This window comes from Trichoderma citrinoviride (assembly GCF_003025115.1).
Source record: "Trichoderma citrinoviride strain TUCIM 6016 unplaced genomic scaffold BBK36scaffold_4, whole genome shotgun sequence".
In the NCBI taxonomy this organism is placed as follows: domain Eukaryota; kingdom Fungi; phylum Ascomycota; class Sordariomycetes; order Hypocreales; family Hypocreaceae; genus Trichoderma; species Trichoderma citrinoviride.
Window position 1 is genome coordinate 1,405,687 of NW_020194712.1, and position 15,810 is coordinate 1,421,496.

The 15,810-nt window shown below is 55.4% G+C and overlaps 5 protein-coding genes across 5 annotated transcripts; 4 read left to right on the forward strand and 1 right to left on the reverse strand.

Annotated features, from left to right (window-relative positions):
• Positions 1-651: 651 nt before the first annotated feature.
• BBK36DRAFT_1114112 (hypothetical protein) lies at positions 652-2,767 on the forward strand (the record flags this gene model as incomplete). The annotated part of the gene is made up of 5 exons (XM_024889989.1): positions 652-934; positions 1,017-2,288; positions 2,358-2,452; positions 2,528-2,608; positions 2,675-2,767. The coding sequence occupies 5 exons, from the start codon at positions 652-654 to the stop codon at positions 2,765-2,767; spliced, it is 1,824 nt and encodes a 607-aa protein (XP_024751528.1).
• A 552-nt stretch (positions 2,768-3,319) lies between these two features.
• Positions 3,320-4,973, forward strand: BBK36DRAFT_1167470 (hypothetical protein; the record flags this gene model as incomplete). The annotated part of the gene is made up of 2 exons (XM_024895052.1): positions 3,320-3,371; positions 3,445-4,973. The coding sequence occupies 2 exons, from the start codon at positions 3,320-3,322 to the stop codon at positions 4,971-4,973; spliced, it is 1,581 nt and encodes a 526-aa protein (XP_024751529.1).
• Positions 4,974-5,644: 671 nt separating this feature from the next.
• On the reverse strand, positions 5,645-6,937 carry BBK36DRAFT_1139710 (hypothetical protein; the record flags this gene model as incomplete). The annotated part of the gene is made up of 2 exons (XM_024893331.1): positions 5,645-6,835; positions 6,893-6,937. The coding sequence occupies 2 exons, from the start codon at positions 6,935-6,937 to the stop codon at positions 5,645-5,647; spliced, it is 1,236 nt and encodes a 411-aa protein (XP_024751530.1).
• A 2,090-nt stretch (positions 6,938-9,027) lies between these two features.
• On the forward strand, positions 9,028-10,881 carry BBK36DRAFT_1114241 (MFS general substrate transporter; the record flags this gene model as incomplete). Its single annotated transcript, XM_024890004.1, has 2 exons — positions 9,028-9,171; positions 9,253-10,881. 2 exons carry the CDS (start codon positions 9,028-9,030, stop codon positions 10,879-10,881), a joined length of 1,773 nt encoding a protein of 590 aa, XP_024751531.1.
• An 850-nt stretch (positions 10,882-11,731) lies between these two features.
• BBK36DRAFT_1134860 (kinesin-like protein) lies at positions 11,732-15,355 on the forward strand (the record flags this gene model as incomplete). Its single annotated transcript, XM_024892443.1, has 2 exons — positions 11,732-12,229; positions 12,325-15,355. 2 exons carry the CDS (start codon positions 11,732-11,734, stop codon positions 15,349-15,351), a joined length of 3,525 nt encoding a protein of 1,174 aa, XP_024751532.1. The 3' UTR covers positions 15,352-15,355.
• Between the last annotated feature and the right edge of the window lie 455 nt (positions 15,356-15,810).

The following is a 15,810-nucleotide window of genomic DNA, read 5'->3' on the forward strand; positions in this document are numbered from 1 at the left end:
AATACCCATTTGTTTGATCGATAAGTTGACCATTTGTCTGATCGATACCCACCCCTTATTTCTAGGGCTCTATTTACTCTCTCTACCTGGGTTTGGATATGGGAGGAGTTTTGAAAGACACGGGGTCTCTGCCTGCGAGTCGAGGACAACGAGGACCAGACAGCCTGTTACTGTAGACGGCAAGATGAATCAACATAGAATCAAGCACCAAATGCTTGGATGGTCGTTGGGAGTCATGGTTGGATTTTACGATGGAATAGATACGGATTACGAACTGAGACTTGAAAAGATGCAATCAACTTTCTCCAAGCCAATCAGTATACATCTCATTGACTGCCGGGCTCCTCATTACATGCAGGGTTGATAATCACATAGGCCAAATAGTGGACGGATATCGCAAAATAATGTTCTCGGTATAAGGTATGCAAGCACGGAGCATCTGAGATCCGAATTCGACCGACCCGCCGCTAATTGTTTGGCTGTCCCACCCCCACTATGGCGAACGCAAAAGCTCGGCTTCGCATCTTCACCAAAATCGCGACGACCTCAAATGCAGGCCCGGCCAGCCTGAAATCGCCCAATTGTCCTCCTCTCGCATGCGTCTGCAGCCTCAGATATAGCCCGAACTGAATCGAAAACAATCGACCCAAAATGCTCAGGTGCAGCTCGGCGGCGCATCCGGTGCGCGCACAGGCTCTCCGGCGCCTGGCTGCTCGTCCCGGAGCAGCGGCGGCGCGACGCTATGCGACAGAGATCGAGCCCGAGAGGCCCAAGCCGCCGCGGCAGGGCAATGAGGCAAAGCTGGGGAGGTCGTTCCAGGGGCAGGTCATGGGCAGCATTGGCGCGCGGCTGAGGCGCGAGCGGGAGCAGAGGGAGCAGTACGAGAAGTGGAGGGACATGAACGACCCGGCGAGGAACTGGATGATTACTTTCTGTATGTTGAAAGGAATGGGAGTCAACTTGGGGTGCTTGGTGTCATGTGTGCAGCAACTGACGATGTGTTTGTGTACACGCAGTCTTCTTATCGAGCGTCGGCATTGCCTACTGGCTGGGCACGTACTGGCCGCGGGACCCCGAGCCGACGTCGACGCTGCCGCTGTCCAAGGTGCGGCCGCTGACGCACAACATCAAGCTGGAGAACATGCAGGCGGCGTGGGCCGACTTTGTCAAGATCGTGGGCAAGGAAAACGTCTCGACGGACGAGGACCAGGTGAGCGCGCACGCGACGTCGGACTGGTCGACGCACAACGCGGGGCCGGACGAGCGGCCGTTCTGCGTCGTGTATCCGGGCTCGACGGAGGAGGTGGCCGAGGTGATGAAGGTGTGCCACCAGCGGCGGATCCCGGTCACGGCCTACAGCGGCGGCACGAGCCTGGAGGGCCACTTCACGCCGACGAAGAAGGGCATTTCGATTGACTTTGGGCGGATGGACAAGGTTCTCGCCTTGCATGAGGATGATTTGGACGTGGTTGTGCAGCCGGCCGTTGGCTGGGAGGAGCTGAACAACATGCTCTCGGACAAGGGCCTGTTCTTCCCTCCGGACCCGGGGCCAGGGGCCATGATTGGGGGCATGGTTGGGACGGGATGCAGCGGGACGAACGCTTACAGATACGGCACGATGCGGGAGTGGGTGCTGAGCTTGACGGTCGTCATGGCGGACGGCACCATTGTCAAGACCAGGCAGCGGCCCCGCAAGAGCTCTGCCGGCTACGACCTCACCAAGCTCTTCATCGGCTCCGAGGGCACCCTCGGCCTGGTGACGGAGGCTACTCTCAAGCTGACGGTGAAGCCCGAGTCGACGAGCGTTGCCGTTTGCTCGTTCCCCACGATCCACCACGCGGCCACCTGCGTGAGCAAGGTCGTCGGAAAGGGCATCCCCGTGGCCGCCGTGGAGATTCTCGACGACGTCCAGATGAAGTGCATCAACGCCTCGCAGGCGACGTCGCGCACGTGGCACGAGGCGCCCACGCTCTTCTTCAAGTTTTCCGGCACGCCGCTGGGCGTCAAGGAGCAGGTTGCGCAGGTGCAGGCGCTGGCGTCGCAGGCGGGCAGCAGGACGTTTGAGTTTGCCCGCAGCGAGGCCGAGCGCGAGGAGCTGTGGAGCGCGCGCAAGGAGGCGCTCTGGAGCACCATGGCGATGAAGAAGGAGGGCGATCGGGTGTGGACGGGGGACGTGGCCGTGCCGATGAGCAGGCTGCCGGACTTGATTGAGGAGACCAAGGCGGATATCCAGAGGAGCGGGCTGTTTGCGTCGATTGTCGGGCATGTGGGGGATGGAAACTTTCACAGTGAGTTTTTTTGGAGTCTGCCTGGTTGAGGAGTTTGACTGCGGAAGAGATGCTGACCGTGGGAAACAGCTATTCTGTTGTATAACGAAGCGCAGCGAAAGAAGGCTGAGACGGTTGTTTCACGGATGGTGAAGCGGGCTGTTGAGCTCGAGGGCACAGTCACGGTGAGTCCAAAGATTTAACTTGTCAACCCACCTTTACTCTAGCAAGATTACTAGTTGCTAATAGACAAATGATAGGGAGAGCACGGCGTTGGCCTGGGTAAGAGGGATTACCTACCTCACGAATTGGGTCAGACCACGGTGGACGCGATGCGCCAGGTAAGTTCGATGAAGAATCCACTGTCTGATGATAGAGGAGAGCTTGTTGTTGACATGGTGATGCAGATTAAAAAGGCGTTTGATCCATTGTGCTTGTTGAATTGCGACAAGGTGATTCGTACGGTGAAGCCCAAGAGCGGCGAGGTCAAGGAGTGGTGAGGATGAATTCTTGATGTCGGGACGTCACTGTGAGAATCTGTATTATATGTGGTGAGTGCGAAACGACTGCTAGACAAAATGCAATACTACTACGATCAAAGATGTCTGTCTGATCCGTCAACTCTCATCTGTCTCTGCTTCTTTTGTCTCGTCTCTTGTTCTGCCTGATGTCCATGTAAGTCACGCTGCTTATCTAATCGCTCCTCGACCCCACGCCATGCCGTCATCCGGCACCCCTTGAGCTGGTCCCTGCGCCAACTCCAAGCTCGTGACACTGCCAGCTGCCGCCATGGAACAGCCCCGAGCCCCGGCATTCCAGGCAGCTTCATGGTCTCCCTCGTCCATGACCGCAGCATAGACACTTCTTCTACGACCATCCTCTCCTCGCCGAATGCCTCTGTAGCGTCTCCGTCTCCGAAATACCAACAACAAGAAGACCAACGACACCATCAATCGCCCAGCCATACAGCCCAGCAGAGTGTTGTCACTGCGTTTACCAAACCCCCACTGACCCCCCCTTGGGTCTTTGTCGCGTCTTCACCACATCTCTCCATGTCGCTCTTTACCGCACAGCTTCATCCCGGACGGGGTCTGGGCTTCTTCAGTAAGCAGAGCCGACTACTAAGCTCTCCTGCTCCAGAAGGCTCTGTCTGAAATCTAACCGTCTCGTCTTCTAGCCCTCGGCGCGTCCCTCCACGATGTCCTGACCCGCGTCAAGGCCGAACCGCAAGCGTTCCCGAAGCTCGAAGTCCTCTACTCCCGCGACCAGCCCGTCACCGAGCCGGTATGCGTCGTGCTGCCGCAGAACGGAATCAGGCTGCGCTTCGACGGGCCCGAGCAGCGCCTCCGCCTGATCGAAGTCATCGACTTTACAAAGAGCCACATCACCTTTAAGGACCGCGATCTGGTACGGCCGGCCGGCGCCGGCGCCGCCCCCGAGGCGGTGCCCGGGGAGTCTTCTGCGGGGCCCACGTTCAGGCACATCTACCACCGGCTGCTGGGGCCGACCTACGCGGGCGAGTTCATCCCGCCGGCGGGGTCGTCGTCGTCGTCGTCGTCGTCGTCGCAGGGCAACGGGACGTATGTGCTGTCGTATCCCGGCGTGGCCTTCAACTTCTCGGTGCCCACGTCGGTGTACTCTGCGGACAAGGACGTCGTCTCTCTGCTCTCCGCGTCGTCGTCGCAGGTTGCCACGTCCATGGCCGTGTTCAGCGGCAACTCGTGGGCGGAGGTCCGGCCGACGCTGTGGACGGAGGTGCTGCCGAGCGTCAAGGTGACGTCGACGATTCCTCGGGGCAAGGACGTCTACCCCGACGAGGTGTCTCTGGTGCGGCTGCACGGCGGAGGCAAGATCCAGCTGTTTCGGAAGTGGACGACGAGCTCCTCGTGGATCATCCTCGGCGAGACCACGCCGCAGGAGATCGTGGCGGAGCTGGGGCCGCCCAATGCGATTTACCGCAAGAACGACCAGAAGATGGTGATTCACAAGATGCGAGCTGCTAGCAATACTCATGGGCGTCCTACCGTCAAGGATCTGGGGCGGCCGGACGAGTCGACGGATACGGATCAGTCGTCCATGCATACTGGGTCTGACGAGTCGGACAACGAGGCCGCGGTGGAAGACGAAGGGGGCGAGAACGCGTCGGGAGAGTGCTTCTACAACTACTTTTACTTTGGGTTCGACATCCTCATGTCCACGCCTGTGCCGCCGTCGAGCCTGCCACCGGGCGAGACGCAGGTGCCGGACGACGTAGGAAACGGCCTCCAGAACCACGCGCCCGACCGGCTGGTGGCGACGAAGCTGGTGCTGCACGGCAACATCCCCGGCTCGTACGAGTTCAACCGGCACCGGCGGTGCCGCTGGGAGATTAGCTACCTGGACGACCTGGTCGGGGACGGCGGGCACGTCAACTCGGAGATGGAGTTCAAGGCGATTGAGAGCCTGATGAGGCGCAAGTGGGAGGGCGCGTACCCCGGCACGGCGGACAAGACGGCGCCGCAGCCGCGGCAAGGGGGTATGGTCCTGAACCGCGGCTGGGGCGACAGCCCGGGCAGCAGCTGCGAGTTCTTGGGCGGCTGGGAGGAGAGCGGGGCGAGGAGGCCCGAGGCGAACAATGGGGATTCGACGACGACGCTGTATGGGTTTCCGGGGATGGTGTTTGAGGTTTTGAGGAATGATTATGTGAATACGGTGACGGTGTTTTGAGTCCCCAAGCATTAAAGTCAGGGTAGAAGGGGCGTTTTATGGGTGATTACCTTACTCATGGGAGCGAGTTGTTTCTGTCATCATGAGGCTTTGGATTCTGCTTTGTTTTGGTTTTGTTGTTTGGGATTCTTGGTGGGTTTTGGGTGGACATTGTATGATACCTACAGACTATGACAGATATTGAACATGATGTAGAGTTTAGAAGTTTAGCTTCATGCTGCCCTTGTTCTTGCTGCATTTGAGAGTGGTTTGATACAAGGCTTTGTCATTTTCTGTCTTGCGTATATATATTCTTATCTCCCTTTTCTATGAGTGAGGTAGCTTTATTATAAGGCTTTTTCGTTATGTGATTTCTGGCAAACAAGGGGTGTTTGTCCTCTGATGGGGTGACAAGGTGAAGCTAGTAGAGAGTGGCTATGAGGGCACTGCCTTCTGTTCACTGTAGATGGTAAAAGCTGCTCCATGAGCTGCCCTGCGAGAAGTGACTACATCAATCATAGTACAATGGGGACGTTGATCATTCGCATAAGGCAAGGTAGGTATACGTAAAAGATAGCTTTCTGCTTAGTACTAAGTTTCCCGCGTGAGTCCAGTCTGACATTCAGAGTCAAATAGTACAGCTCGACTTCTTTTTTGTTCTCTCGCCTCGTCTGTAGACCTCCTTCCGTCCATCATCGGACGTTATCCTGGAGCTCCGGAGTGTCTTTGCTATCGAGGACAAGATTCTCTCCTCCGGGTAGGGTAGTTTGATTCTCGGCCTCAGATCGAGGTACTTTCTTCTTGTTCTCTTTCTTCGAAGGCTTAGTATCCTTTGGAGTACCGGCTTTCGTAGCGCTTGATGAGGTCGGCACCGTCACCTGCAGCTCTTTTTCGAGAATCGCACTGATCTCTGGATGCCTTGCTGCGTATCGAGCTGCATTATCTGCGAGAATATTGCCCTTGGCCTTTGAGTGGCCCCGAACCCAGCGTAACTTGACGGAAACTCCCTTTCGGTCCAGATATTGAGACACAGCAATGAGCTCCCGAACAACGCCATCTTTAAGCAATGGAGAGTTAGCGGCGATGCTGCCTTTGAGATCCTTCAGGAGTAACAGAGCATTTGTACAGTCCGAAAAGATTGTCACCCTGAACTTTGCCGCCGTGCCATCAGAACCTCCTGGATCACATCTCCTGCATAGGTCCCTCACTACCGCGGCAATCTTCAAAGCATTCAGAATGGCAATGATCTCGATCCGGAAAGCGCTTTGTTCGCATTTGGGTGGTGCAAAGTATCTCTCTACCCAAGGCTGGTTTGGCGCTAGAGGCTTGTAAACGACGGCCGCACCAGAACTAGTATCCAGAGATCCCGTCTCTGCGTCTCTTTCCGCGATGAAAGAGCCATCTACAAAGAATATGTGATGACATTGGTCGGTGTTCCCTTCAATGATGGCATTTGCCCTGTCGATAGCGCCGTCCTCGAGGTCTATGGAGACTTTGCCGCAAAATCCGAGTTTAGGTGTAATACTGAGCTTGGATTTTTCTTTGAGAAAGCCATCTTCTCCCTTGGCGTCGTTGAGAAACTTCACGTAGGCAGTGGCTTCCTCCATGAGGGCCTCGTCTCTTTCCTTTGCGTTACGACTAAGGCGCACTCTGGTTGGTTGAGAGTTGCTCTTTGCTGACGAGGTTCTGGCTGACGAAGTCTTGGCTTCAATCTTCGTCTGAGTGCAGAAGCCGTGATGTAAAGGGAACTGAAAGGAAAGACATCCCGAGGGGAAGGACGTATTTCTCAAATAGCCTTTGCTGGATCTCGATATGGAATGCTGATTTGGAGCCTCTTTCATGGTATTGGAAAGCGGTCGTTTGGGGTATGCTTGGAAGCTTGCCTATTTTCCATGGGTTAGACAGCTGCGTCCATCAGATGCTCATTCTTCGATACATACGATGTCGGTGCGCCCCCTGCGCCGCTGGGCGATGCGTCCAATCATCACGGGTTGTTTGCCTTGGTCCGACGTCCAGGGAAAACAGAGGCACTGCTGGGTAGAAGATACATAAAGACAGTTCGAAGCTATTCACACACTTCTGATGCGTATAGGTACTGGCGACAGACGATCGGAAAGAACTATGTGGCTGGATCGGGACGGAGCCGGGCAGTCGGCCTCCCAAGTCGCCTCTGAATGTGAGACATGATGCTGGAGTGCCTTGATGCAAGTCACTGCAAGTGTGTTTTCTGTAGATGGAAGCATTGCAAAGGCGCTGAATCTGAGCTTGTGGTGAGACTTGAGGTTGTCAGTCAAAAGTGAGAACAACTTGAGGTTAATGTCACTGATTGGCCGTTGCGCCTGCCCGGAAGTCTCCGTATTCGGGATATGCTTCCGATTTGGTGTTTTACCCAATAGGCAAGAACTGGCTGTGGCTACGGCAGGAAATGACCAGCCACCTGCCCAAGTGTGTGCATCCGCACCTTATCGGATGTGACCTTGCCAAGTTCTGTGTGTTCACTGCGAATGCGCGGCCCCCTCTCGTACAACATCAGAAGGCCGGGATGGGCATCAGCAAAGGAAATAAGATTTTTACGAGGTGCTACAGGGGGGTTAACAAGATTGCCGCGCGGGGCTGGAACTCTGACCAACGTTTATCCCGTCCAGCGCAGAGCTGCTTTGGAATAAGATGTGACGAGATGTGATTTGATATGAAGCGGTGCGTTCATTGGATCTGGAGAATGGCATCTACTTACCTGATCCAGCTCTTCTGCTCTCTGTTATTGCTGGACGGGTGCGAATCGGACATGCAAATAGGGACAAGCAACGCTGACACGAATCACTGCTTTCGATGTCTTACTTTTGTACAACCACAATGCAAACACCACAGAAGCGCGAGGTTGCCCGTGATGACTCGGTTCGCTGTTCGGACTTTGCAATCACCGGGGCTCAGAACCAGAGGGCCAACGCTACCCTTCAAAGGGCAAAGGGGTTCTTCGAACAAGCAGCCGAATTAAGTTGCCGGCTCCTTATTTCCACGGCCTAATGCTCGAGCTACTGGAAGACTCCTACAAGCGGCACTGCGAGCGAGAAGCAGCCGCTGCCATTGGCCTATCTCACAAACCCAATGCTGGCACCCGCTCTCGGCCGATGCAATGGAGACCCGGTAATAGTGCGAGGGCCAGTGCTCGCCTTGCCCCCACTCCTGGAGAAAAAGATCCAACTTTGGGCTGAGTGGTGCCAACTCCAGCCCGGAAGGCGTCTTTTGCGGTGAGGGTATGGAGCTGCCAGTTGTACAGAGAATGGACGGGTCATTGAGCGACTCCTTGCAGGCAGGGAAGAGAGCAAAGACCCAATGGTCAGCATCCACGCCCAGCGCAGAAGCACGCGCCAAGCAGCACCGACGACAGCGGGCGCGGTGGACGGCGATATACGGGTGCAGAGCTCGCACGAGGCTGCTCGGCGTCTCTCGAGACTGATGCTCACTGGAGGGCCAGTCTCTAAATCACCGTCGTTGCTGGTGCGCTTCTCGAGGACCCAAGACATGCACTTGTCCCGTGCCGGTTTCCGGGAATCGGCCCAAGCCCATGCCGAAGGCACGCAGTCCACCTTCGTACATACGAAGTACGAAAAACCCGGCCTTGAGTGGGCCGGCCGATGACTTGTGGTATTTCTTTTTCGTCTTCCCGTGATTACAAACGCAAATGCTTGACGCATCTCATCGTTCCTTTTTTCACCTTCTCTGCTGGGGAGGCAAGGCTACCGGTGCGCTACCATTCTATATAGTAATAGCATTCCCCCGTCGAGACAACCATCTTTTCTGCCCATCCTCAACCTTTCCTGCTCTTTCTTCTTCCTTGCCCCCCTATCCTTGGACTCCGCCCCTTTGACTTGCTACTTGTCACCGTTGACAATACGCGTACCTTTATCTCAGCTGCTCCGAAGCAGAGACGGGCCAAGGAAAGAAGAATTCCTAGAGGAGTCGCCACGAGAACCAGCGTCCTTCTCGCCACGCGGAGGCTCCACCAAAAAGTTTCAGCCGCCCGAACCCTAACCCATCGAGTTCCTGTCTCAGAAGACAGCGTCGACGCCTCGTTATGGCTGTCGATCAAGCCACAACGCCGGATAGGCGCACCAGCTCAGACGACACGGTCAATCCTGCGCGCAGCACCGATGGCGAGATCAAGGCCATCGAGGCCGGTGAGGGCATCGACAAGGAGTTGGGAGATAACAAGGTTGGCGTCTCATCAGTAGATCAGGAGGATGAAGCACCAGCCTCGGCATCAGCAAAGGCGGCGGAAGCTGGAGGCCCTCCAGCGCAGCAACCACCGGCAGACGAACCGGAAGCCAGCCGGACCAAGATTGAGACGGTCCTCATCATCTTCGCCTTGTGTCTGGCGCTGTTCTTGGCGGCGCTGGATATGACCATCATCACCACTGCCATCCCGACTATTTCCAACCACTTTGGATCAAGCGCCGGCTACGTCTGGATTGGAAGTGCCTATCTGCTCGGCAACGCTGCGTTCGTGCCCACATGGGGCAAGATCTCCGACATCTTCGGCCGCAAGCCCACGCTCATCGCTACCGTCACCATCTTCTGGATCGGTTCGCTGCTCTGCGCCGTCAGCACCAGCATGGGCATGCTCATTGCTGCCCGTGCCATTCAGGGCGTTGGTGGTGGCGGCACCATTGTCCTTCCCAACATCTGCATCTCCGATCTTTTCTCCATGCGCAAGCGAGGCATGTACTTTGGTATTCTCGGCATGGTCTGGGCCCTGGCTTCGGCCATTGGACCCATCCTCGGCGGTGTCTTCACCAGCAAAGTCTCATGGAGATGGTGCTTCTACATCAATCTACCTCTGGGTGGTATCGGACTGCTCATCCTCATCTTCGTCCTCAAGCTGCACAACCCTCGCACGCCCGTCAAGCAAGGACTGGCTGCCATCGACTGGGTGGGCAACCTCCTCATCATCGGCGGCACGCTCATGCTGCTCTTTGGGCTCGAGTTTGGCGGCGTTCAGTTCCCCTGGAAGTCCGCTACCGTCATCTGCCTCATCGTCTTTGGCTTCATCACTATTGTCCTCTTTGGCTTGTATGAGAATCGAGTCGCCAAGATTCCCGTCATGCCTACTCGACTGTTCCGTGACAGGACCAGCATTGCCGCCTATGGCCTGTCTATCATGCACGCCATGACCTTCATGTCCGGCAGCTACTGGCTTCCGCTCTACTTCCAAGCCGTCTTGGGCGCCACGTCTCTGCTTTCTGGTGTCTACATCCTGCCCTACGTCCTGGCCCTGTCCATCACGTCTGCCTCAACGGGTATCTTCATCAAGAAGACGGGCAACTACAAGATCCCCATCGTGTCGGGACTGGCCATTATGACTCTGGGCTTTGGTCTGTTCATTGACCTGGGTGCCAAGGCGAACTGGGCCAAGATCATCATCTTCCAGATCATTGCTGGTATCGGTGTCGGTCCCAACTTCCAGTCTCCCCTTATTGCTCTGCAGACCAACGTCGAGCCCCGCGATATCGGAGCTGCTACCGCCAGCTTCCAGTTCCTCCGACAGCTCGGGACCTCCACCTCTGTGGTCATTGGCGGCGTCATCTTCGACAACGAGATGCAGAAGCAGCAGGCCTCGCTCATCCGCGAGCTTGGACCTGAGTTGGCCAGCAAACTGTCCGGCTCCGAGGCTGCGTCCAGCGTGTTTCTGGTGGCTTCCCTCAAGGGCCATCAGCGAGAGGTGGCCCAGACCGCTTACTGGAATGCCATGCAAAAGATGTTTATTGCTTACACATGCTTCGTGTTTGTCGGGCTTCTTATCAGCTTCTTTGTGAAGCAGAAGACGCTCAGCAAGCAGCACACTGAGCACAAGACGGGCCTCAACTCACTCAAGCTGGAGACCAAGAAGAAGCAAGCCGATGTTGAGAAGGCCGTGGACGTTGCTGAATGAGATTATCAAGACGAACATCGTCTTTGATATTAAAAGTTTAATTATGGTTTTTCCTCATTGGGTTACTGGCGTTGATACGGTTGGGAAAAGGACGACGCATCGCGAAGATATCCCCGCTTAGATACGTACTGGCAGAGGAGCTGTTTTGAGAGCCTATTGCCGTGCATTTTTCAGATGCTTTAGAATTGCATATATATGAAGATTACCTACTCTTTTTTAATAAAATATGAAGTAATGATGCTCAATTTGCGCCCGTCTCCATTGATGACCATTGTTTGCAAGACCACTTTAACATGCACAACGAAAGGCGATGCATGCAATCGCTATCAAGGTGCCGTTGCTGTGGCGACCAGTTTGTGACCCACTCATTGCACGAACCGATCCAGGTACTCAGTACTTACGGCGCCGGCAGTCTCCTCCGTAGATCGAAGTACTTCTACTTGAGTGACCTACCTTATCATTTACTCCGCGACCCTCTCAAATGCGATTCAAGAGTAATTCTTCAACACAGCACATCACTTCTCAATCGCCAACATTAAATACAACTGATCAGCTACTACAACTTGCTCTGCTCTTTGACCTTTGAAGAATAATTCTAGGCTGATTTCAGTTCACAGAGCAAAGTACTATTTCCTGTACTCCACTCCGGCGAGATACTTGGGTACTAAGGTACCTCCTAATCGCCCAAAGGCTCCACCGCTAATCCCCGCCAGGGAATTATCAACAACAACAGCACACAGCCACTTTTAGGTGCATACATACACATACCTTAGACACAAAATTACGGATACCCAAACCCCAAAACCCAAGGCCAATATCGGCAGCTGGTGGCCTCATACCGCTGCTCAGCATGGCTCACCCTCGAACTCGCACCGATAGAGAGCCCACGCGGTCCACAATGAGCTCGTCGGGCATCCGGCCGGGCGCCGGCGTGCGAAGCAGCAGCACGCGTTTCAACGGCACACGATCTTCCTCGGTGGTCCCGACGAACCGACACCTGGCGACCGCGTCACGAGCCGACCGGATGAGTGCACAGTCGCCCGCGGAGTCGACGACGATCGGGACGAAGCGCAAGGAGCGCGACTTTGAGGCGGCGGACGTGATGGTCGGCGGCGGGGAGGAGACGAACATCAACGTCGTGGTGCGGTGTCGCGGGCGCAGCCAGAGGGAGGTCAAGGAGAACAGTACGGTGGTGGTGAATGCGGACGGCGTCAAGGGGCAGGTGATTGAGCTGTCAATGGGCGCAAACGCGCTCAGCAACAAGACGTATAGCTTTGACCGCGTGTTTTCGCCGGCGGCGGATCAGTCGATGGTGTTTGACGATGTGGTGAAGCCTATCCTGGAAGAGGTTGGTCTTTCCTCTTTCTTCTTGCACTTCGATGCGCAAGGTCTCGAATCAAGACTGGCGTTTATGGCATATACTAATATTGAGGCTTGCCACAGATGCTCGCCGGCTACAATTGCACGATATTCGCCTACGGCCAGACAGGGACGGGCAAGACGTACACAATGTCGGGAGACATGTCGGATACGCTGGGCATGCTGTCTGACGAGGCCGGCATCATTCCCCGCGTCCTGCAGCAGCTGTTTGACAAGCTCGAGAACGAAAACACCGACAACTGCGTCAAGTGCTCCTTTATCGAGCTATACAACGAAGAACTCCGGGATTTGCTATCTACCGACGAGAACACAAAGCTCAAGATCTACGACGATGCCTCAAGACGGGGCCATGCCACTACGCTTGTTCAGGGCATGGAGGAGAAGCACATCAAAAACGCAGCCGAGGGAATCAAGGTGCTCCAGGAGGGCAGCTTGAAGCGCCAGGTCGCCGCCACCAAGTGCAACGACTTGAGTTCTCGGAGCCACACCGTCTTCACCATTACAGCCTACGTCAAGAGCTCCAACGATCAAGGGGTGGAGGAGCTCGTGAGCGCCGGCAAGCTGAACCTGGTGGACTTGGCTGGCAGCGAAAACATACAAAGATCGGGCGCAGAGAACAAGCGAGCCACCGAGGCCGGCTTGATCAACAAATCGCTGCTCACCCTGGGGCGAGTCATCAATGCGCTGGTGGACCACAGCCCTCACATTCCCTACCGGGAGTCGAAATTGACCCGTCTCCTGCAAGATTCGCTAGGCGGGCGAACCAAGACCTGCATCATTGCCACCATTTCTCCCTCCAAGAGCAACCTTGAAGAAACGATTTCAACACTCGAATATGCGTTCCGCGCCAAGAACATCCGAAACAAGCCTCAAATGCACATGATAACCAAAAAGATGCTCCTGAGAGACTTCACCGTCGAGATCGAGAAGCTGAAAAGTGAGCTGATATCCACACGGCAGCGCAACGGCGTTTACCTATCAAACGAAATGTTCGAGGAGATGACTGCGCAAAGTGAATCAAGGAGGATTGTGCTGGAAGAGAAAAGCGCGCGTCTCGAGACATTGGAGGCCAATCTACGGAACAAGGTCCAGGAGCTCTTTTCCCTCAACATCTCCTTCATGGGTATGAAGAAAGACCACGAAGCGACAAAGGCGCAGCTGGACGAAACCCAGGGTGTCCTTGACCAGACAGACATCATTCTCGCCGCGACTCGAAAGACGTTGGCAGAGGAGACGGAGCGACGCAAGGCTCACGAGGAGACGGAGGAGAAGCTGACAGAGATTGGCAGCGTGCTGATTGACAAGTTACAGAAGACGGTCAAGGATGTCAACGGTCTGCACGCAAAGAATAAGCGCAAATCGGATCTACACCTGCTTAATCGGACGGCCTGGAACTCCTCCCAGTCTCAGGTTGCCGAGGTGACATCAATGGTGGAGCGGCGGGTTCGTATGTTCCAGGAGGAACAGCAAGAACAGATCCTGAGCGTCTCAAGAAGGATGGAGACGTTTGTTCAAGAAGAACTGCAGAAGCTCTCCGCCACCCAAGCCTTCCTCGACGAGAACTTTGACACCTTTGCAGAGTCCAAGAGACAGCTCCTCGAGCAGAAGCAAAGGTCCAAGGAGGACATGGACGAGGTTCTGGAAGAAATCAAGGAGGTTCGCGACAACGTTAAAGAACGAGTCGGCGAAAGTCTGCAAGCCATCGCGCAGGCCGCGGAGAAGATTGCCGGCGACGTGTTGAGCGAGATGACCGAGTTCCACGACCAGCTTCACACTTCGTACAGCTCCCTGGGCAAGGACTTCAAGTCCATCTTTGAGGAGCTCGTCCGGCACATAACCACTCAGCGCTGTGAGTCGGACAACCTGAGAAGGCAGCTGCAAAGCGCCACCAACACCATTATGCTTCAAAATGCGAATATATCGACCCGCATGCAGGAGGCACTAGAAGAAGAGAGGCGACAAGCGGCCGAGGAGCGCCAAAAGCTTCTCTCCCAAATCTCAGCCTTGATAACATCCCAGGCCGAAGCACAGGAGAGCCGATTCGCAGAGAGGACCTCGCAGATCCAGAAGAACATGGCCGACTACAACGCATCCCTCGAGGGTGCCATTTCTCAGTACGGTCAAGGCATGGACGCGTGGGACGGCAAGGAGGGCGAGCTGTTGGAGGAGGTCAAGAAGTCGCGCGATCAGCTCAAGACGAAGCTGAAAGACGACTGGAACGCTGCCGAGGGCCGCAGCAACTCCATCCGGAGCACGGCAAACCAAGTCCACGCCGAGACCGTGCGCGTGGTGGGCGCTCAGATCGACGACTTGGACGTGCAGATGGAAGCTATGGACGACTTTGTGGCTCGTGCCAAGTCTGAGAGCAACACCCACCACGAAACACACATGCAGTCTATCCAGGCGCTGTCGAACACGGTGGATCAGTCATTCGGCAACATCTCAGCTCACTTCAAGACCACCTTTGATCGTGTCAAGAATCTCGGTGAGGCCATGGAACTTGACGCCAGCGATCTGCATGACGGCCTTGAGCCTCTCTCGACGCAAGTCTGCCAACCTCTTTCAGCCCTGCGCGATCAAATCGGCAAGACAGCGCTTCAGGACTACCGGCCGACCGGGGAGACTCCTCAGAAAGCACAATATCAGTTTCCTACGAGCTTGCCCCGTACCGAGACGCCCAATGCTAAAAAGGCGAAGACTGACGGCAACTCTCCTAGCCGAGACGAGGCCGATGAGGAAGATGCCGACGAGGACAACGACACCCTTGTCTTTGCCGACCTCGATACCTCTTCTAAAACCGCAAGCTCACCGCCACGTCCCTCCATCGAAAGCGTCTCCGATAAGAGCGCAAGCCTGCGCGAAGTCAACCCCAACATCTCAAGTCTTTCCTCCAGCGTCATCTCCTTTGAATCCGGCTCGAGCACCATGTCCGCCGGGTCGGCAGACTCCATACCGCTGTTTAAGCGCAGCGGTCGCTCCACGCGGGCCAGCTTGAGGAAGCATAGCTTGCTTCCTGAGGGCCGTGAAAACTTACCCATGACGGCGCTGGCGGAGAGTATGGCGAGGAGAAAGAGCCCGCGGATGAACTGAGGGAGTCTTGAGACGCAGAGGCATATGGTGCGGTTGTTGATTTACGGGGGGACTGATCTGATTTTTGCTACATTTGCAGGGTGCACATGTATCGTTGCCCTTCATTGTTTGCCTTTTCCTTTTCGTTCCTCTTTCTTCCAATCAAGGGGAACATTGCCGGACGGGTACTGAATCACGGAGTTTGGGTCGGTCATGAGCGATGCAGAGCGCAATGTTCTTCTTCTTGTTTTGTCGTTTGTCAATTGTGCGATACAATACAATCCAAAGGTTGGATTTTACTTCTCGTTTGTAAAGGAGGAGGGGCAAACTTGGGTTATCACGTGATACTTATGGGTTGCTTCTCCTTATCACCCCTTTTCTCTGGATGGGATCAAGAAACGGGCTTGGGGGGGGCTGGAACTGGTTGACTTTTGGCGTGGTCATGATGTTGAGTTTTCTCTAGGGTTATTGGGCAGTTTT